A 22,082-nucleotide genomic window follows, 5' to 3' on the forward strand; every position below is an offset into this window, starting at 1 on the left:
GGACAGGCTGTGAGGTATTGGGGGGGGGGGGTGAGGGACAGGCTGTGAGGTATTGGGGGGTGAGGGACAGACTGTGAGGTACTGGGGTTTTTTGCCCTAATCCACCATGGCGCCGGGATGATCGCTCTCTGTGACGTCAGTTCCGGTCGCCATGTTGGAGTTTCCCCCCTGTATTCGGCGCGTTCTCCGTGACGTCACTCAGTGTGCATTCATATATAATCACAGCAACTACACTGCTCCCATGTAGCTGAGCAATGAAAAGGTTCTCCTGCTCTCTCATCATGTCACTGTCACTCCCAGCTGGAGATGGGGAGAGGAAGTGACGTCACGGAGGCGGCCGGCGCCATGATGGATGAGGGCAGTATGGGCAACAGGAAGCCATTAGCGGATTGATTTCACTCAGTTCGGGCACATTGTGCTGTGTGAGAATTCCAAGCCTTAATGTCAGTGTCCATTACCCATAATACTCCACGGGATTAACAGGATCCTTGCCCTCATCCATCATGACGCCGCAATGACTGACGTCACTTCCGCTTTCCTAGTGCGTGACGTCACTCAGTGTGCGCCGTGCAGAGCTGGCTGAGTGAGTCCGGGGTTCATTGTGTTTATTGGGTTATTCCTGGATCCAGAGCAATAATATCACTAATCAGTCAATTACACTAACATGGGGGGAGAGGGGGGAACATGGGGGGGGAGAGGGGGGAACATGGGGGGGGAGAGAGAGGGGGGACATGGAGAGAGAGAGAGAGAGAGGGGGGGGGGGGAAACATGGGGAGAGAGAGGGGGGGAACATGGAGAGAGAGAGGGGGGACCATGGAGAGAGAGAGAAGGAGAGGGGGGAACATGGAGAGAGAGAGAAGGAGAGGGGGAACATGGAGAGAGAGAGAAGGAGAGGGGGGAACATGGAGAGAGAGAGAGAGAGGGGGAACATGGAGAGAGAGAGAGAAGGAGAGGGGGGAACATGGAGAGAGAGAGAGAAGGAGAGGGGGGAACATGGAGAGAGAGAGAGAAGGAGAGGGGGGAACATGGAGAGAGAGGGGGGAACATGGAGAGAGAGAGAGAGGGGGGAACATGGAGAGGGGGGAACATGGAGAGAGAAGGAGAGAGAGGGGGGAACATGGAGAGAGAGAGAGAGAGAGGGGGGAACATGGAGAGAGAGAGAGAGAGAGGAGAGGGGGAACATGGAGAGAGAGAGAGGAGGAGAGGGGGAACATGGAGAGAGAGAGAGGAGGAGAGGGGGAACATGGAGAGAGAGAGAGAGAGAGAGAGGGGGGGGAAACATGGAGAGAGAGAGAGAGAGAGGGGGGGAAACATGGAGAGAGAGAGAAGGAGAGGGGGAACATGGAGAGAGAGAGAAGGGGGAACATGGAGAGAGAGAGAGAAGGGGGAACATGGAGAGAGAGAGGGGGGGGAAACATGGAGAGAGAGAGAGGGGGGGAAACATGGAGAGAGAGAGAGGGGGGGAAACATGGAGAGAGAGAGAGAGAGGGGGAAACATGGAGAGAGAGAGAGAGAGAGGGGGAAACATGGAGAGAGAGAGAGAGAGAGGGGGGGAACATGGAGAGAGAGAGAGAGGGGGGGAAACATGGAGAGAGAGAGAAGGAGAGGGGGAACATAGAGAGAGAGAGACAAGGGGGAACATGGAGAGAGAGAGACAAGGGGGAACATGGAGAGAGAGACAAGGGGGAACATGGAGAGAGAGAGAGAGAGGGGGGAACATGGAGAGAGAGAGAGGGGGGGAACATAGAGAGAGAGAGGGGGGAAACATGGAGAGAGAGAGAGGGGGGGACATGGAGAGAGAGAGGGGGGACATGGGGAGAGAGAGATGGGGGGGACATGGAGAGAGAGAGGGGGGGCATGGAGAGAGAGAGGGGGGACATGGAGAGAGAGGAGGGGGGACATGGAGAGAGAGAGAGAGAGAGGGGGGGAGACATGGAGAGAGAGAGGGGGGGGCATGGAGAGAGAGAGGGGGGGACATGGAGAGAGAGAGGGGGGGCATGGAGAGAGAGAGGGGGGACATGGAGAGAGAGAGGGGGGACATGGAGAGAGAGAGAGGGGGGGAACATAGAGAGAGAGAGAGAGAGAGAGGGGGAACATGGAGAGAGAGAGAGAGAGGGGGGAACATGGAGAGAGAGAGGGGGAACATAGAGAGAGAGAGAGGGGGGGAACATGGAGAGAGGGGGGAACATGGAGAGAGAGAGAGAGGGGGGAACATGGAGAGAGAGAGAGAGGGGGAACATGGAGAGAGAGAGGGGGAACATGGAGAGAGAGAGAGGGGGGGAACATAGAGAGAGAGAGAAAGGGGAACATGGAGAGGGAGAGAGAGGGGGGACATGGAGAGAGAGAGGGGGGACATGGAGAGAGAGAGAGGGGGGGGACATGGAGAGAGAGAGGGGGGACATGGAGAGAGAGAGGGGGACATGGAGAGAGAGAGAGGGGGACATGGAGAGAGAGAGAGGGGACATGGAGAGAGAGAGAGAGGGGGGGGACATGGAGAGAGAGAGAGGGGGGGGACATGGAGAGAGAGAGAGGGGGGGGACATGGAGAGAGAGAGGGGGGACATGGAGAGAGAGAGGGGGGACATGGAGAGAGAGAGGGGGGACATGGAGAGAGAGGGGGGACATGGAGAGAGAGAGAGGGAGGGGGGACATGGAGAGAGAGAGAGGGAGGGGGACATGGAGAGAGAGAGAGGGAGGGGGGACATGGAGAGAGAGGGAGGGGGGACATGGAGAGAGAGAGGGAGGGGGGACATGGAGAGAGAGAGGGAGGGGGGACATGGAGAGAGAGAGAGGGAGGGGGGACATGGAGAGAGAGAGGGAGGGGGGACATGGAGAGAGAGAGAGGGAGGGGGGACATGGAGAGAGAGAGAGAGAGAGAGAGGGGGGACATGGAGAGAGAGAGAGAGGGGGGACATGGAGAGAGAGAGAGGGGGGGGACATGGAGAGAGAGAGAGGGGGACATGGAGAGAGAGAGAGGGGGACATGGAGAGAGAGAGAGGGGGACATGGAGAGAGAGAGAGGGGGACATGGAGAGAGAGAGAGAGGGGGGACATGGAGAGAGAGAGAGGGGGGACATGGAGAGAGAGAGAGAGGGGGGACATGGAGAGAGAGAGAGGGGGACATGGAGAGAGAGAGGGGGACATGGAGAGAGAGAGAGAGGGGGGACATGGAGAGAGAGAGAGAGGGGGGACATGGAGAGAGAGAGAGAGAGGGGGGACATGGAGAGAGAGAGAGAGAGAGAGGGGGACATGGAGAGAGAGAGAGAGAGGGGGGACATGGAGAGAGAGGGGGGACATGGAGAGAGAGGGGGGACATGGAGAGAGAGGGGGGACATGGAGAGAGAGAGGGGGACATGAAGAGAGAGAGAGGGGGGCATGGAGAGAGAGAGAGGGGGGCATGGAGAGAGAGAGAGGGGGGACATGGAGAGAGAGAGAGGGGGGACATGGAGAGAGAGAGAGGGGGGACATGGAGAGAGAGAGGGGGGGCATGGAGAGAGAGAGGGGGGGACATGGAGAGAGAGAGAGGGGGGCATGGAGAGAGAGAGAGAGGGGGGACATGGAGAGAGAGAGAGAGGGGGGACATGGAGAGAGAGAGAGAGGGGGGACATGGAGAGAGAGAGAGAGGGGGGACATGGAGAGAGAGAGAGAGGGGGGACATGGAGAGAGAGAGAGAGGGGGGACATGGAGAGAGAGAGAGGGGGGACATGGAGAGAGAGAGAGGGGGGACATGGAGAGAGAGAGAGAGAGGGGGGACATGGAGAGAGAGAGAGGGGGGACATGGAGAGAGAGAGGGGGGACATGGAGAGAGAGAGAGAGAGGGGGGACATGGAGAGAGAGAGAGAGAGGGGGGGACATGGAGAGAGAGAGAGAGAGGGGGGGACATGGAGAGAGAGAGAGGGGGGGACATGGAGAGAGAGGGGGGGACATGGAGAGAGAGAGAGAGAGAGGAACATGGAGAGAGAGAGAGGAACATGGAGAGAGAGAGAGGAACATGGAGAGAGAGAGAGGAACATGGAGAGAGAGAGGAACATGGAGGGAGGGACATGGAGAGAGAGAGGGAGGGACATGGAGAGAGAGAGAGAGAGGGGGGACATGGAGAGAGAGAGAGGAGGGACATGGAGAGAGAGGGGGGGACATGGAGAGAGAGGGGGGGACATGGAGAGAGAGGGGGGGACATGGAGAGAGAGAGGGGGGACATGGAGAGAGAGAGAGAGGGGGGAACATGTAGAGAGAGAGAGAGAGAGAGAGAGGGGGGACATGGAGAGAGAGGGGGGACATGGAGAGAGAGAGGGGGGACATGGAGAGAGAGAGGGGGGACATGGAGAGAGAGAGGGGGGACATGGAGAGAGAGAGGGGGGACATGGAGAGAGAGAGGGGGGGCATGGAGAGAGAGAGGGGGGACATGGAGAGAGAGAGAGAGGGGGGGAGAGGGGGAACATGGAGAGAGAGATAGGGGGGAACATGGAGGGAGAGAGAGAAGGAGGGGGGGGAACAGAGAGAGAGAGAGGGGGGTGGACATGGAGAGAGGGGGGAACAGAGAGAGAGAGGGGTGGACATGGAGAGAGTGGGGAACAGAGAGAGAGAGAGAGAGAGAGAGGGGGGGGAACATGGAGAGAGAGAGGGGTGGACATGGAGAGAGGGGGGAAGAGAGAGAGAGGGGGGAACATGGAGAGAGGGGGAACAGAGAGAGAGAGAGGGGGGAACATGGAGAGAGAGAGAGAGGGGGGCAGAAATGTCATCTGAGCTTGAAGCTTTGCCAATAGATCTCGTCCTAGAAGCTGAACTGGACACTCCAGCATGTATAGGAACTGGTGCTTAACAAAATGGCCTCCTAAAATGCATGTACAACTCCTGAGAATCGGTCTAGCAGTGCTTTTCCCAGTAGCTCCTATCACAGTTATAGTCTTCTCAGAAGGAGGAGCTACCAACTTGGTCACCACAGAATGAGCCGCATCAGAGAAGGGGGCGGAGACTTGTTCCGCATACCGGAAGTGTCAGAACGTAGCCGGAGAGGATTTTAATTGTAAGTCCTGACACAGCACACTTTAACATAAACACTCTCAAAAATCAGATAAATCCATCCAGTAGATAAAAAGTTAGCTGGGAGTCCTTTATGACCGATTGCAAGCACATTTTCCTGCCCAAAACAGTTCCATAGATTTGGGCTGTGCGGTCGGTCTATTTTACACAGAAAACGGGGCAGTTCGTGCATTTAGCTTAGTATAGCAGTGAGTTCAAACTGCCGAACAGGACTTAGTCTCTGCAGCTGAAAACGGAGTGTAGGAGAAGGTAAGGGTCAGAGGTGTTCGTTGAAATGTGTAGCCGATTTCAGTTCCATGGATTTGGCTACACATACCGCTGACCTCGTTCGAATGAACAAAGATGGCCGCCGCCACCACGTGTTCGTTTATCGAATGACGGCCACTTCGGCTGCATCCGAAGTGCCAATTTAGAGCTGCAGAACAATTTAAAGGGGCAGCAAGAGTCTTTTTTTTTATAATTCTTTATTTAATAGTGCATGAAAAATACAGGAAGGCTGGCAAAGCCACAACAGCTATTGCCAGTATATCAATCAACATATACCAATAAATGCACATTTTATGTTATAGGATAATGTTGCAACGAGAGTTAAACCATCGTAATAGTAACAAATTACAACCAGTGTGGCATCGAGCCAGAGTTACATATTAATGTTAATGCAGGGGCTTGCGCAGAAGCCCATTGTCGGGGTGCAAGGGTTTTCATGGTTAAGTATCAGGGTGAGGACGTGTTGGTAGGTAAAAGGGTCCCCGTATGGGTGATGCCTCCCTGCTTCCATCGGTCAGGTTTTTCTCCATTGTTTGGACATGTGATAATTGTAACCTTGTCATGTTATAAGCGAACAAAGAACGAAAAAAAAAAAAAAAATTCAGGGTAAATTGTACATTTGAACCAAATAGCATCTATGTGGTAGTAGTAAGGGATTGTGTTTTTGTGGTAGGTGGAGCGGGTGTTTCTATGGGTCTGTGGGGGAGGGGGGAGGGACGAGGATCAGAGGTAGGGATTGACCGATATTGATTTTTTAGAGCCGATACCGATATTCTGTGAACTTTCAGGCGATAGCCGATATAATTGCCGATATTCTGTACATTTACCATTTTGGAAAATAAAAACTATTTCTAAAGGTAAATGCACAAAATATACATGCCATGTGTAGTGTATGCAGTGTGTTTAGACAGGGGAGCTGTGTGTATTTGTGTAGTGGATGCAGTGTGTGTAGTGGATGCAGTGTGTGTAGTGGATGCAGTGTGTGTAGTGGATGCAGTGTGTGTAGTGGATGCAGTGTGTGTAGTGGATGCAGTGTGTGTTTGTGGATGTAGTGTGTGTGTTGTGGATGCAGTGTGTGTGTTTGTGTAGTGTGTGTGTTGTGGATGCAGTGTATGCAGTGTGTGTGTGTTTGTGTAGTGTATGCAGTGTGTATTTGTCTAGTGTGTGTAGTGGATGCAGTGTGTTTGTCTTGTGTGTGTAGTGGATGCAGTGTGTATGTCTTGTGTGTGTAGTGGATGCAGTGTGTATTAGTGTAGTGTGTATATAATGAAAGCAGAGTGTTTGTGTAGTGTGCGTAAAGTGAATGCAGTGTGTGTGTAAAGTGAATGCTGTATATACTAAATGCAAAGTGTGTGTGTTTGTGTAGTGTGTGTGTATATAGGGAATGCAGAGTGTGTATTTGTGTAGTGTGTGTGTATAGTGAATGTAGTGTGTTTATATAATGCAGAGTGTGTGTGTTTGTATAGTGTGAGTATATAATGCAGTGTGCATTATATAAACACACTACACAAACACACACTGAATTATATAAACACACTACACAAACACACTGTGTATATAATGCAGTGTGTTTGTGTAGTGTGTTTATATAATGCAGTGTGTTTGTATAGTGTGTTTATATAATTCAGTGTATTTGTATAGTGTGTGTGTGTATATAGTGTGCATTTTATAAACACACTGCATTATATACACACACTATACAAACACACTATACAAACAAACACACTGCATTATATACACAGTGTGTTTGTGTAGTGTATGTGTATATAATGGAGTGTGTGTGTGTGTGAGGGGGCATTTTTTTATTAAATTATTATTTTTTTATATTTAATTATTATTATTTTTGTTGTGCCCCCTCCCTGTTTCATACTTGGCCAGGGAGGGGAGATATAGCAGTCCCTGGTGGTCCAGTGGCATTGGCTGAGCTGTGGGGGGGGCGGGCAGCAAGCGCTTACTCAACTCCCAGCAGCTCCTCCAGCTCCCCAGTGTAAGTCTCGCGGCCAGCGTGCCGCGCGGAGCGTTGCCATGGTAACCCATGGCAACGCTCTGACGGCCGCAGGTCTCGCAAGACTTACACTGGGGAGCTGGAGGAGCTGCTGGGAGGTGAGTAAGCGCATGCTGCCCGCCCCCCCAGGACCGCCGGGCTTGTAATAAGCCTGGCGGTTCTAGGAGGTATTATCGGCAATATCGCTATCTATATTGGCCGATACCGATATTGCCGAAAATACCGAATATCGGCCGATTATATCGGTAAAACCAATAATCGGTCGATCCCTAATCAGAGGTTCATAGTCTGATCTGTGGTCCCTGTGTGTCCCGGAGTCTGCTGGTTCTTGTGGTTGGGAGTCATCCTCCTCCGCGGTTGCGGTCAGATGTTTGTTAGTTTTTCGTCTCTTTGATAGGTGGGTTTGGGTGGGTTAGTGCGTGAATGTGGGGTTGTGGTTGTGGCGGGGGTCTGGGATTGTGGTCCCCCATCTCTGTGGGTTGTGTGCTTCGTCACCATGGGTGTGTTTCATTCCGTGCGAGTGGTCTTTCCGTGTGGTCACTGATCTGTTCTGTTGTGAGGGGAGGGGGATGTTGTATGGGGGACTATTGTGTTTCTGCTGTGGTAGCGTGGGCACAGGTATGGGCGGGGAGTGGTGATTGTTGCTGTGGCTTCGGTGTGGTGTTTTTTAGGATGCGTTGATGTTGGTGGTTGTGTTCTGGGCTGTGTTTTTTGTTCCCATTACCTGTCCTCTGTTTTTCGCTTTGTAGTGGTTGCGTCTAGGGGTCGTGGATAGGTGCTGCATGGGTTAGGGGGTTCCCTTGTTGTTCCCATCTCTTGTGGTTTGCCGTTGGTGGTTTCTGTGACGAGACCAATCTCGCCACATTGCATTGGAGGAGCCTGGTGGCCCGCCTGCTGCCTTTGGACTATGGCCCTGGGAGATTGGGCCCTTTTAAAAAATGTATTCGCCCCTAACAGAGTGCATGTCACTCATTCTGGCCCTTTAAACACAGTGGGGCCATTCGGTACTTGCCCTGTGTGAGCGGTGATACCCCAGATAGCTATGCCATGGAGCCCATTCATATAATGAAAGACTTTAGCTCCATGGCAATTGAACTGTGTGGATCTGAGCGCTATTCGGTAGTTGTGTGCGTTCAGATCCCAGCTATCTGGGGATATGTGAAATGTCTGTGTGTTATGTGTAAAAGGTGATTGTATGTATTTTAAAGTGTTTTATGTCTTGTTGCAACCATGTGCTCAATGGAGTCTGCCTCTAGCCCCGGATAATTGGATTACTTTCCCCTTTGTCTCCAGGATAGAGGCCCCTGTAAAACCTAGGAAAAAACAATAAAAGCTGCGCCTAGTAATAGTAAAATAAATAGTCCAAATAAAATAAATGGATAAAAAGGAGAAAGTCTTATCTAAGAGTGTCTCGTGCAGTCGTCTAGTACGGCAATATTCAGTCTGCAACGATTGTCCTCATTTGATTCTTCCTTGTAAATCCACTCATATGTAGGAGACAAAAGGGTATATACAGGAAGCCAGATAGTGTAGTAAGTTAAAATATAAGTAAATAAAATATATAAAACTTGTGAATGCAAACTCACATTTGAGAGAGCTAAAACCTGCTCAGGTGGGAAGGGCGTTCAGCGGTATAATCCCCGCTTATGGGATATACAGTAGGTATCCTTCGTCTGTGGAAAATTTTCTCCGTTCTTGATACGATAGGCACTCGGGTAGAGAGAAACAACCAATAGTGCACACTGGATAAAAAGCTAATTAGTAAAATAAAGAAATAAAATGGGTACTCACAAGGGGGGAGCAGAACAACTGCTCTCTATTGATAGCGCTGGTGGTATTATCCCCACCTAGGATTACTTGGAGTCCGGAGTGATGATTAAAATGCCAGGTAAAAAGTAGATAAATATGTATAAAAAATACAATTAAAAGTAACAAAATATACTTTAATATTTAAAATACATAATATTATAACCATAAACGCGTTTCGCCAATACGGCGTTATCAATATGGGAAAAAAGTCTTGTCTTCGTGTGGACTGTGGTCTACGGCCTGTAGGTGTATGCCGGTTGTTGTGTGCCCGGTTACGTGTTTTGGTTGTGAGTGAGTGGGTGGGCTTCTCTGTGTAGGGTGGTCTCATTCTGTAGTGCATGTCGGTACTCTGCTTGTGTGCGGTTGGGGCATTGGGAGTGAGTCCTTTTTGTCTCTATTGGTTGGATTTGTGAGGTTTATTCATGGCTTCTTAGGAGTGAGGTATATCAGATAGTGGGTGTACCAGGAGGGGGGGGGGGGGGCGGGGGAGAAGACGCTTAGGGCTGTGTCTATCGGGGATCTGCCGGTTTGGTGTGTTATGTGGCAGTGGTTGTAGCCCGTTCGGTGCCCACCCGCTGGGAAAAGGTACATGGGGAAAGGTAGTTAGCGCAGCTTACGAGAGCGGCTCTGGGTGGTCTAGCTGGATTAAGGGTGGGGGATAGGCGTGTCTGAGGTCTGCCCGAGGTGGTTCCCCAGACTCCCCGGAGCTCCGCGGCCCCCCAGAGGATGGTAAGCTGGTCACAGGCATGCATTTTTCGGAGTTCAGCAATCATTTGTACAATACATATAGATAGGCAACTTTTCAACCCTGTTATGATGAGACAGGGAACTTTGAGTCGTGCCCACGGAAAGCAACAGAGACACCTCTGCAGAAGGCGCTAGGGTGGCGCCAGAGCGTGTGTTATGTAATGGTGTTACCTGTGAGTTGGACCCAGCACTGTGTGGGTGCTCCCTGGGAAGGGAGATAGGTTGATTTTGAGGGGTTTAAATCTTCGTCTGTGTACTCCTCTATGGATATGGAATCTAGGTCACTCCTGGGTGCTTAGTTCGAGTTATGAGGGAATAAATAAATAAATAAACAAGTACATTTACCTTCCTGTTTTGGGGGTTCTATGCTCTGTGTTAAAGGTGTCTCCGTTACTCCCCATAGTGGGCATAGTTGTCATTTACATTTACACAGCAGGCAGTCTTCTTCAGCAGGTTACAGTACATTATGCTATATACATTTACTATTTGTAGCACATATGTGGAGCATTGCTTGTTACCGTGGGGGGTTGGGACGTCTGTGGCTCAAACTTTATAGCGTTATGGGCAAGGTGGGGGTGTCAGGAGGATGTTGGGTGGGTTTAGGTTATTATTTAGCCATTATTTATTTATTTTTTTTGTGTCTGGGATCAGCAATCATTTGTTCATCACATATATAGGCAGTTACATTTAAATACATACGTTTTCCCTTCTGTTTTGGGGGTTCTATGCCCTATGTTAAAGGTGACTCCGCCACTGATCATAGTGAGCGTAGTTGTCGCAATTTACAGTACATTATGCCATGTATCGTTGCTAGTTGGAGCACTTATGTGGAGCTTTGCTTGCTATCTGGTTCATGGGGGGTTGTGGCATCTGCAGTTCGATCTTTATAGCGTCATGGGCAAGGGAGGGTGGTAGGAGGATGTTTGGTGGGTTTGGATTATATATATTTTTATTTAATATTTTATTAATTTTTCAGTGTTTTTTGTATTTTTTTCGGTATGATATATTTTTTTTATTTTTTTTATTTAAATGTTTGTTTAGTGGGGGGATATTCTTAGGGGTAGAAAGAATGGGGAAGGGGGTTGTGGGGTGGCCTTGGGGATGCCTAGGTTTGGGCTCCCAGGGGTTGGGGTACTTGCGTGTCTCTGGTACCAGCTGTCGGATTTCCTTGGTTTCGGTGAGAGGCCATGAGGTTCGTGGTCTTCGCTCCCAAGCAGGTTATTAGAGGAGCCAGGTAGGTCAGTTGGCTAAGTAGGATATCGTTGACCGGCTGTGTGTAGTGTGTGGTTGGCGGCACGGTGGTATACTGCAGTCCGGCCGCGGGCTGTCTTGGTTTAGGATGAGGTTAGTGGAACTGGGCTGCATCTTCGGGCGTACGTTCCACTGGGCCCGATCTTGTGTTCCGTGGTGTTTGCCATCCAGGGTTGCGTTGAGGGAGTCTCCGTGGGGGGTTTGGCGGCGGGATTGGGCCGTACCAGTCCGTTATGCGGACATCAGGCAGTTCCAATGCTCTCAGGAACGCCAGTACATTGAGCGGGGATGATATCGTGTGGGTGACGCCCTGGAATGTCGTGGTGAGGGCGAAGGGAAAACCCCAGTGATAGCGGAGGTTCCTGCTGCGTAGCTGATCTGTGATAGGCTTCAGGGCCCTGCGAGCCTGCAGAGTCAGCCAGGATAAGTCCGGGTAGATAGCTACTGGTGCACCCCTATATAGGAGCGGCTGCTGTGAAGAGCGCAAGGCCTCCAGGACCGCGTTCTTTTCTGTGTAGTAGTGGAGTTTACAGATCACGTCGCGGGGGGCATCGGATGTGGTATTGCGTGGGCGGAGGGCCCTGTGCACTCTATCTATGATCACGGGTGTGTCCACTGGTCTGTTTAATATTAAGTTTATCAGTTCCGTGACGGTGTCTGGTAAGTTTTCTTTTTCCCTTTCGGGGAGGCCTTTGAGCCTCAGGTTGTTACGACGGCCCCTGTTGTCCAGGTCGTCTAAGGAGCGTTGGAGGAAGGCGAACTGGGTCTTTTGGGCTTCTATGGCCTCCTGGAGTGTGCCTAGCTGGGCCTGTGTGTCGTCCTTTTCCTCTTCCAATGCTGAGACTCTGTTTTTTGTTTCTTGGAAGTCTGCGACAATAGCGTCTAGCTTTGTTTGAAATGCGTTTTCGAGTTTATTTAACATTGCGGCCAGGTCTGTTTTTGATGGTAGGGCTCTGATTAGCCTTTTGATGTCGGCGTCTTGAGCGCGTGTCGTCTGGCTCGATTGGTCCGATCCCGAAGGGCTGGCTGGTGCGGGGCCGGATGGTGGCGGGTCCGGCGCCATATTTGGGCCTTCAGAGTCGTTCTGGGACTCGGCCGAGTCCCTGAAGTATGTGGTTAAAACCCCGTTTTTTACACCAGGGGTCTTGTTGGGTGATTGGTGTCCTGCATTGGAACGTTTAGGATGTCCCATTTTTTCTTATGAAAGTGCCCGATGGCGAAGGATTGCGGTCTCTAGATTAGGGAGCTCAGCTACTGCACGTCCATGCGGCTCAAAGGCTGGCTCCGCCCCCGGCAAGAGTCTTTTAAAATCCAATCTGCTAAAATAGTCTTTAACAGGCAATATCTTCCAGGGGCCATACTCTTCAAGGGGCATTGTTCACCAAAGTCACAATGTGCCCACAGACGGTTCCTAAAGGGCCATACACAGTCCAATAAAAGTCCATAAGCCCAAATGCTGGTTTAAGAGAGTACAATCTCTCAGGGGCCATAGTCGCAGGGGAGGAGGCAGGCAAGCAGGCCTCTCTAGGACAAAGTGGCGAAGGGCACTTCGTCACACATCTCCCCTTTGAGGGGAAGACTAACCAGGCACCTGACCTTCTGTCGGTCAGTGCCTAAGTTAGTTGATCCGCCCACCCACAATAAACAAGTGCCAGGGTAGCTCACCCACAACAAACAGGTACTGCACCTGGGTATTCCTCTGGGGTGATGGGGCAGCGCTCTGCCCTGCTGCCAGCGCTTCTGCTGGGGTAGACTGTTGGGGACTTGGTTGGGGAGGGAAGACATCACTTACCCCCTCCTCCTGGTACTCTGGCGATGGTAGCTGGGGATCTGGACAGGCTGTCCAGCATCCCTGTGGGTCAGGCACAGAGACCACGGTCCCATCTGCGCCATCTGGAAGATTGGTGCCTCCCCTTGGTAGCGTAAGCTGCCGCTGGGGAGAGACGGTGCTGTGCTCCTCTCCCTGAAACACAGGCTGCCGCTGGAGAGGGAGACCGACTGTCTCCACTCCCATAACATTGTCCTGCTGCTGGGGAGAGAGACCAACTGTCTCTTCTCCCTGTAGGACACACTGCTGCTGGGGGGGAGGACGACACCTTCGGCTCCCTGAAACTCACACTGCCGCTGGGGAGGAAGGACGACCTCTTCGGCTCCCTGGAACTCACACTGCCGCTGGGGAGGAAGGACGACACCTTTGGCTCCCTGGAACTCACACTGCCGCTGGGGAGGAAGGACGGCACCTTCGGCTCCCTGGAACTCACACTGCCGCTGGGGAGGAAGGACGGCACTTTCGGCTCCCTGGAACTCACACTGCCGCTGGGGTGGAAGGACGACACCTTCGGCTCCCTGGAGGATATGTTGTTGTTGGGGCGCAGGGACAGAATACTTCGCCATCTCTGCCCAATATTCTGCTTCCTCCTGCAGACCCTCGGCCAGTTCTCTCCTCATTCTCTGTACACGTTCCTCCGTTGGGTTGGGCCCGTAGAGAGCCAACCGCCCCTTCGGTATAGCGGCAAACCGTACGTCACTATACCAATACTCCTGGCTTGCTTGGTGTTCCCAGGATGCTGCTCCTCGCACTAGGGAAGCCATCCCACCGCTGCCACCACTGTAACTGAGCTCCCCGTACTCCGACCGAGTACCCTCCGTTGATGGACGCTTCCTAGCTTGCGCCGAGGACCACAACCACCGCAGATTCCGCAACCCGCCGTAGCTTGACTGGAGTCTCGACGTCTTTCTTCCACCCTGGATCAGCTTCTGTCCTCCAGGACCGTGTGGGAAAAACCTCTTCCTTCCACCCTGTATGAACCTCCAGCATCCAGGTCTGTGTGGGGAAGACCTCTCCTCCAGGAGACTGTATCAGGAACAAGCTCTTAAAAGAGCTAAGTGATTCAAGCTCAGGGGAGTATGCAGAGCATAGCAATCCCCAGTGTGATATAGCAGTTCCCTCCAATCACGAGACAAGACTACGTGTTGAGGGTCAAGAAGATCTGTTTTACTTGGCACCCTTTTATGCAGGTTTTCCCTACATAGTACCACCCACAGGGTTTTACAGAACAACCAATAACACACGTACATTACAGAAAACGCTCCCAGCAATTATACACAAAATCCTACCGTCTGCCTGTGATATAATTATGGTACACAATGGGTTAACATAATTATACATGTACTATAACTTTAAAGATTACATATTCAGAATCGGCACACTTTAAACACAAACACTCTCAAAAATCAGAGAAATCCATCCAGTAGATAAAGTTAGCTGGGAGTCCTTTATGACCGACCGCAAGCACATTTTCCTGCCCTAAACAGTTCCATAGATTTGGGCTGTGCAGTCGGTCTATTTTACACAGAAAAATGACTAAGTCCCATTCGAATGCACGAACGGGGCTGTTCGTGCATTTAGCTTAGTATAGCAGTGAGTTCAAACTGCCAAACGGACTTAGTCTCTGCAGCTGAAACGGAGTGTAGGAGAAGGTAAGGGTCAGCGGTGTTCGTTGAAATGTGTAGTCGATTTCAGTTCCATGGATTTGGCTACACATACCGCTGACCTCGTTAGAATGAACAAAGATGGCCGCTGCCACGTGTTCGTTTGTCGAATGGCGGCCACTTCGACTACTTCGGCACTTCGGCTGCATCCGAAGTGCCAATTTAAAGGACCACTATAGTGCCAGGAAAACATACTCATTTTCCTGCCACTTTAGTGCCCTGAGGGTGCCCCCTCAGGTAACTTTTTATTTTCTTTGGTTTTTACTATATATTGGGGCTGATGTGTACTGTAGTCCTTGCTGCCGGCCCAGCAGTGATGGGAGTGAGCGCAGGACTTCTCTTTTTGTATTTGTATTTACTTTATATCACGCAGCCTGGTTACAATCGTGCCGCCCATCCCATGTGTTCCCTATTAAGGGTTAATAAGTAAATAGGGGTGTATATAAAAAATACCCCTCTCTGTCTCATTAGAGATATCTTTGCCAGAAGCTCAAGGAAGCAGGCTGAAGGGTCAGTGTAACGGACAGTTTCAGCAGACAAGTGGTTAAAATCCGTTTAGGCGATAATCCCGTTTTCACAGACAGGCACAGCTACTGTAAAATCACCAAAACTCACGAATTGGATATAAGTGAATGCACCAAACTCCCGAACTGCATACAAGGGAATAAGGTAGCACTCCAAACTCCCGAACCGGAACCTCACGAATAGCTGTTAGCAGACAAACAGGAAAAGCTCCCAAGCGGCTTACACTCCTGGCAGTCAGTCCCTATCAGCATACAGTGAATCCCCCCAAGAACGAGACAAGGCTCTGTGTTGAGGGTCAAGCAGTGGTCTGTTTATTGAGGGCTACCTGTATTTATGCAGGTCTCCCACCTGGTGGACACTCCCCTAGGGGACCAGATGGAAGACTGTAACAACGGACAGACAAGTACCAATTACAGACATACAGCAGTAAAACATCCCCACAATGCATCCTGGCTTCCTCCTCTCTGCCCTGGAGAAGTAATTCAATTATCTCCCAGGACAAGGGCAAAACTCCATTACACACGTGGGGACACAAAAACAGACGATCACTTTAAAATACATAGACACATTTTATACATAAAACACAGACATGTAACATATCCCCAGATAGCTCAGGTCTGAGTGCACATTATTAGGTGAATGGCACTCAGACCACACGAATACAGTTTAATTGCCATGGAGCCAAAGTCTTTAATTACACTAATATGCTCCATGGCATGGCTATCTGGATTACAACATTCACATAAAATAAACTACCGAATTTACATGCATTCGGTTAAATATATACGAATTAGAACCAGGGGCTGGAGGTTCAGCGGTGCCTGCACGTAAAAGTGTCCGGGTTTGGTGCATGAAAGCCGGGCAGAAAAGCGCTGGCTGCCCGGGGAGCTCCAGAACACCGCCATCTAGCGGCCGCTGAGTGTAACCGCGGCCACCCAGTAACAATTAATTAAGCTGCGGTTAACCGCAGCTTCAGGGAGATAAATGGAGGGCACACTCCAGCTTCTGGGTGGCCAATTAACGGTGCCGGACGGCTTCCCACGGCTCTGGGGAGTCTGAAAAATGGCTGTTTGTTCGGTAGATAGCATTTACCAAACGGCTGTGCCAAAAGGGAAAAATAAATCTTTCTGCGCAGTAAAATTAACCCTTTAGCTGCCGGTCCATAATCCAAAGGCAGCAGGCGGGCAACCAGGCTCCTCCAATGCAATGTAGCGAGATTGGTCTCGTCACAGTCAGTGATAGGACCCGCTTAGGGGGGTCTGCCTTGACGTTGGCAGGCGGGCATTCCCTCCAATGGCCATTGGAGCAACTAAATGACCTCCATTTGTCTAAATATACATAGGGATTAAGGAGAGAGCGCAGGTAACTTTTTCTTTTCTTTGGTTTTTACTATATATTGGGGCTGATGTGTACTATAGTCCTTGCCCAGCAGTGATGGGAGTAAGCGCAGGACTTCTCTTTTTGTATTTACAGAGGAAGAGGTTCTATTTCTACTTTCAAAAGTAAAGATAAATAAGTTGATGGGGCCTGATGGAATACACTCAAGGTTATTGTAACGGCACCCCGGGCATAAAAGGGGTTAAAGCCGTTTAGTAGATATTCCCCTTCCAGATATACAGGCAGCTACCAAAGACACCAATCCGCCGAACAGGAAACCATATGAATACCGTAAACAGCCGAATAGGAAAAAACATACGAATAGGTTTACACTCCTAGCAGTCGAACTGGAACAGCATACAATAAATCCCCCCAAGAATGAGACAAGGGTTTTGAGGGTCAAGCAGGAACAGACTGAGCTGTGTTTTTATTGGCCTTATATGGGTATTGTGGAACATACAACACAGATAAACACTCCCATTCATTCCAGCAAAATCCTCCCCTCTGCCTGTGATATATACACAGTTTTGCACAATATTCATAACTTTTAAAAGTATACATCACATAAAACTTAAATTTTCAGACTCCGCATACTCCAAATACAAACATACTCAAAAAGGCAATTCCTTCCATTGGTTTAAAAGTTAGGTCGAAGTCCTTTGTGACCAACTAAAGCATGGTTTTTCTGCCCAAAACCAGTTCCACAGAATCCTCTATCCTGGAGATAATTGGCTTAACTGGGTGTGGTAAGCCAACCATCTCCAGGTACAGAAAATATCTCTATTCACAACAACCGCAAAAATACATAACGCCTATCATACTGAAGAGAATCCCCACATTCAACCTATCCCCAGATGGCTTAGATCTGAGCGCTCAATATATCCAAACAGCGCTCAGATCCCACAAACACAGTCAAATCGACATGGGGTTTAAGTTTAGCTGATGAGAGGGGTCCATAGTCATGAGGCAGGAGGCTGGCAACCAGGCTTCTCCAGTGCCCAGTGGCGAGGTTGGTTTCACCACAGTTATTAAAAGAGCTTAGTGGTGTACTAGAAAAACCATTAGTCGATTTATTTAATGTGGGGATATTTATGGGATAATAATAGTAAACAGTTGAGAATTACCCATTATTTTAATTCTCAGATCCAAAGATCGTTATCATTATAAGTGAAATGTATATCATATAATTAAAATCACAAATTTTTTATAAAAATAGATAATTTTTATTTTTAACAATTTAAATAATAATAATAATGAGTAACATACGTGACAATAATAAATTAATATTCAGTATAATATGAATATGCAATACAATATGGTAATATAAAAAAAAAAAACATCTCCTAATGGTTAACGCAGTTTAGAATCTACACATTAGCCGTCAAGAAGATTTATGATGGGCTTCACAGAGACAAAGAAAGTTTCACATAGAGACAGAGCTGCAGCGTAAAGCCATAAAAACTTAGCTGACAGAGTAACCCTTTCAATGCTGGCTAGACCTCCTAAGTAATTAAGATCTACTCTGATGTAATTTTAAATTAAATAACATGTAACCAGTCATTAGTCATTTCCTTGAATTCATCCAATGAGAAGAAATCTATATGTTCTATAAGCTGATATTTTATTAATTTGTCTAAACAGATATTTAATCTTATTTATAGCAAATCAATACAGCTGGATAAATGTCACGATATGCTAACATGTGATATATCACAGAAATACACACTTATCCCAATTTCATCTGCAGCATGAAATGGTTATAAATATATATATTTCTTAGTTAACTAAGATTTCGGAGTATCGAAAACTGATCGTGATTTTATCCAGACATATATCATGCTACTAGAAAATATTAATTAATTTAAATTAATTAATTGAAGCCAGTATATTTACCAGTTAATAGATATTCTCACCAGATGTTCTCAGGTAGCTAAGGGTCCAGGAATGTTTATCTGTCTTTTTTTTTCTTAGCCTGCTTCCGACTCTTTTGCCCCCGACTGCTTTCTCCTTGCATCTGCCTTGATTGCCCTGATTCTTTGAATGTCTGAATCTCTGAATGCCTCTCTCTTCCCTTTGTCTTAACTTTTAAAGGGACAGATTCTCTGTTCGTCACTGGCTAATAACCAATAACAACACTGTAGGTGTGGTTCCTTTCTAGATAATAAATTTAGTATTTGGATTGTAGATGGCAGTCTCATCCCACTAAACATACCTATCCCGGAAAGAGTTAACTTTTCCTGGTGGCTATTTTGACGCAATTTGGTCTTATCTATATGTGGCTATATTTTATATTCACTTGTCATTTCAAAGCCTTTCTTTGGGCTTTCTTCAGACTATGTGTCTCCAAATTCTGTAGTAATTTCTAATATGACAGTTCTTAAACTAAAAATGACCTCAAAACTTACAATGGTACTTTGTACATATAGAAAGTAAAATAAAGAATTTATTCTATTCCATTAGCATTTTAGTCTCTTATCACTTGGTTTGTTTATACTATACATTCCATTAGCTCTGGCAAGTTTTAGAGAAAGGATAGAAATTCCGTGTCTCTTTGTTAACTTGAATATAACAAAATGGAGTCTGGTCTGTTCATAATGACTTCAGAATATATACTTTGTATTTCTATCATAGCACAAAATGTCTGCCAATATAAATACCCTGACATTAACCAATCCTTGTTAGTGGTCCCAGAAAATTGGAAATTAGCTAATGTTGTGCCTAGTCACAAGAAAGGTAGTAGGGAGGAGTCGGGCAACTATAGACCAATAAACCTTACTTCAGTAGTAAGGAAGTAATGGAAACCATGTTAAAGGATAGGATTTTTTACCACAACAAGAGGACATAGTGTAGTGATATTAATAATGATTTAAGTAATAAAATAAAGCATAATGAGTTTCCTGTCTTATATGCACCACTAGGGGCAGTGTGTAGAAATCCTTAAGCTATGTGCTTCTGGCAGTGACATCACAGGCCAGCCTATTTAGGAATGAACAAAAAACAGATGTATTCAGTCTCTATAAATTAGAGGGGCAAAGGTTTAAAAATATCAGGAAGTATTACTTTACTGAGAGGGTAGTGGATGCATGGAATTGCCTTCCAGCTAAAGTGGTAGAGGTTAACACAGTAAAGGAGTTTAAGCATACATGGGATAGGCATAAGGCTATCCTAGATATAAGATAAGGTCAGGGACTAATGAGTATTAGGGCAAACTAGATGGACCAAATGGTTCTTATCTGCCGTCACATTTTATGTTTCTACGTGATGTGTGGGCATGTTTACAGGAGATTTCACAACTATATTTGCAGTTAAAAATAAACGTAAAAAATAACTTCTCTAAAAGCCGTGAGCCTTTCCTGAAATATAAATGTTTCGCATTTCTGATGTTTCATGAAAATAAAGTCAGTTTTTCGAAGTATGGTAAAAATAAATCCTTTATAGACAGATTTTCTATAACTCACAGTACATTTTCTTTCAGGTATTTCCATCAGCAGATGTTTTTCTAAAGGACAGGACAACAGAAATACACTAAGCAAGAATATGAAGAAATCTCTTAATAAAAAGCCCAAGGATTTCAACTCTCCAAACTCAAGGAATCTCTCAGAATCAAATATGTCTACAAAGGAGATAGTATACATAACCCCAAAACCTTTCTCATATACTGCATGTGAAAAATATTTTATCAGTAAATCATCTCTTGATAGACAGCAGACAACGCACACAGGAAGGAAATCTTTCTCATGTTCTGTATGTGGGAAATGTTTTAACTATACCTCAGCTCTAGTTGCCCATCAGAGAATTCACACAGGAGAGAAACCTTTCTCGTGTTCCGAATGTGGGAAATGTTTCAGCCAACAGTCACAAGTTCCAATACATCAGAGAACTCACACAGGAGAGAAACCTTTCTCGTGCTCTGAATGTGGGAAATGCTTTAGCTATACCTCAGCTCTACATAAACATCAGAGTACTCACACAGGAGAGAAACCTTTCTCGTGTTCTGAATGTGGGAAGTGTTTTGTCAATAAAACAGACCTTGTCAGACATCAGAGAACTCACACAGGAGAGAAACCTTTCTCATGCTCTGAATGTGGGAAATGTTTCAGCCGGCAGTGTCAACTTTCAATACATTGGATAACTCACACAGGAGAGAAACCTTTCTCATGCTCTGAATGTGGGAAATGTTTCAGTCGGCAGTGTCAACTTTCAATACATCAGAGAACTCACACAGGAGAGAAACCTTTCTCATGTTCTGAATGTGGGAAATGTTTCAGCCGGCAGTCACATCTTGTTGGACATCAGAGAACTCACACAGGAGAGAAACCTTTTTCATGTTCTGAATGTGGCAAGTGTTTTGTCAGTAAAGCAGTCCTTGTAAAACATCAGAGAACTCACACAGGAGAGAAACCTTTCTCATGTTCTGAATGTGGGAAATGTTTTAGCCAGCAATCTCATCTTGTTACACATCAGAGAACTCACACAGGAGAGAAACCTTTTTCATGTTCTGAATGTGAGACGTGTTTTGTTAGTAAACCAGACCTTGTCAGACATCAGAGAACTCACACAGGAGAGAAACCTTTCTCGTGTTCCAAATGTGGGAAATGGTTCAGCCGGCAGTCACATCTTGTTGGTCATCAGAGAACTCACACAGGAGGGAAACCTTTTTCATGTTCTGAATGTGGGAAATGTTTCAGCTGGCAGTCACAACTTGCAATACATAAGAAAACTCACGCAGGAGATAAATTATGTGATGTTTTGATAGTTCCAAATGTTATTGTCAACTCTAATAATATATGAGGCATCAATGTATTAATTTACTGTGAGTGTGAGATATTCTAAAATCATAATTCAAAGTTTGCTTACCTTCCAGCACCTCATATTATAGCAAAGCCTTTCTCATGCTGACACTATAAATAATTACTGTAACAGTATCAGTCAATGTACAAATTATGCATTGGTATTGTGATAACTTGTAAGCATCCCCTATTGACTGGATGAAAACATGCAAATTTACATATTGCTGATATGGAATTTAGTGCAAATCTATCTATGCACTTTAATGTGTTTCAAATAATTACTTGTAATATATATTTGATGTATTATTAGAATTGCTTGTTCTCCATTTTTCTGTATATTTGTATTTTAAATGATTTCTCCCTCACATGTTTATTAACAATTCCCCAAATTACTAATCCTTTTTCAAAATAAAGTATTGTGTGTTACTTCTTTTGGAACTGTGTGTCCTATCTCACTTGTTCGATTATTCCAGTAGCAGACTTCAGGCCTGCACTATTTCCTGGTTGCATGGATTTCATGAGTTAACCTGACAACTTAAAACTTAATTGTAAAGATACTGTTTAAAGCTAGGCCTGTGAGCCACAAGTGCTTTTGTAAAGGCAGTAGTTGGTGGCAGCGCAGGGTCTATACCAGCCTGGGAGAAGGAGGACAGACAGAGGGGACAATACATATCTGGGAAAACAAGTCCTTCTGGAGGCCAGCCCAGTTGGGGTAGATATAGCCACTGGCTTCACCTCCAGTCTCTACTGTACATCCCTAGTGGCGTTTCTTCATGATAAC

General features: G+C 47.4%; 1 protein-coding gene across 2 annotated transcripts in view; it reads left to right on the forward strand.

Annotated features, from left to right (window-relative positions):
• The window catches only part of LOC134568477 (oocyte zinc finger protein XlCOF6.1-like), a 234,996-nt gene extending 213,311 nt beyond the window's left edge, over window positions 1-21,685 (forward strand). The window contains exons 1-2 of one of the 2 annotated variants that reach the window (XM_063427092.1): window positions 565-594; window positions 19,987-21,685. In XM_063427092.1, coding sequence (XP_063283162.1) covers window positions 20,049-21,302 — 1,254 coding nt within the window. In that variant the 5' untranslated portion in view covers window positions 565-594; window positions 19,987-20,048 and the 3' untranslated portion in view covers window positions 21,303-21,685. Of the gene's footprint in view, window positions 1-564; window positions 595-19,986 lie in introns of those variants that run through there. The other variant, XM_063427093.1, reaches the window with a different exon arrangement.
• Window positions 21,686-22,082: the final 397 nt, after the last annotated feature.

The sequence above is a fragment of the Pelobates fuscus genome, chromosome 7, assembly GCF_036172605.1.
Source record: "Pelobates fuscus isolate aPelFus1 chromosome 7, aPelFus1.pri, whole genome shotgun sequence".
NCBI classification, from domain to species: domain Eukaryota; kingdom Metazoa; phylum Chordata; class Amphibia; order Anura; family Pelobatidae; genus Pelobates; species Pelobates fuscus.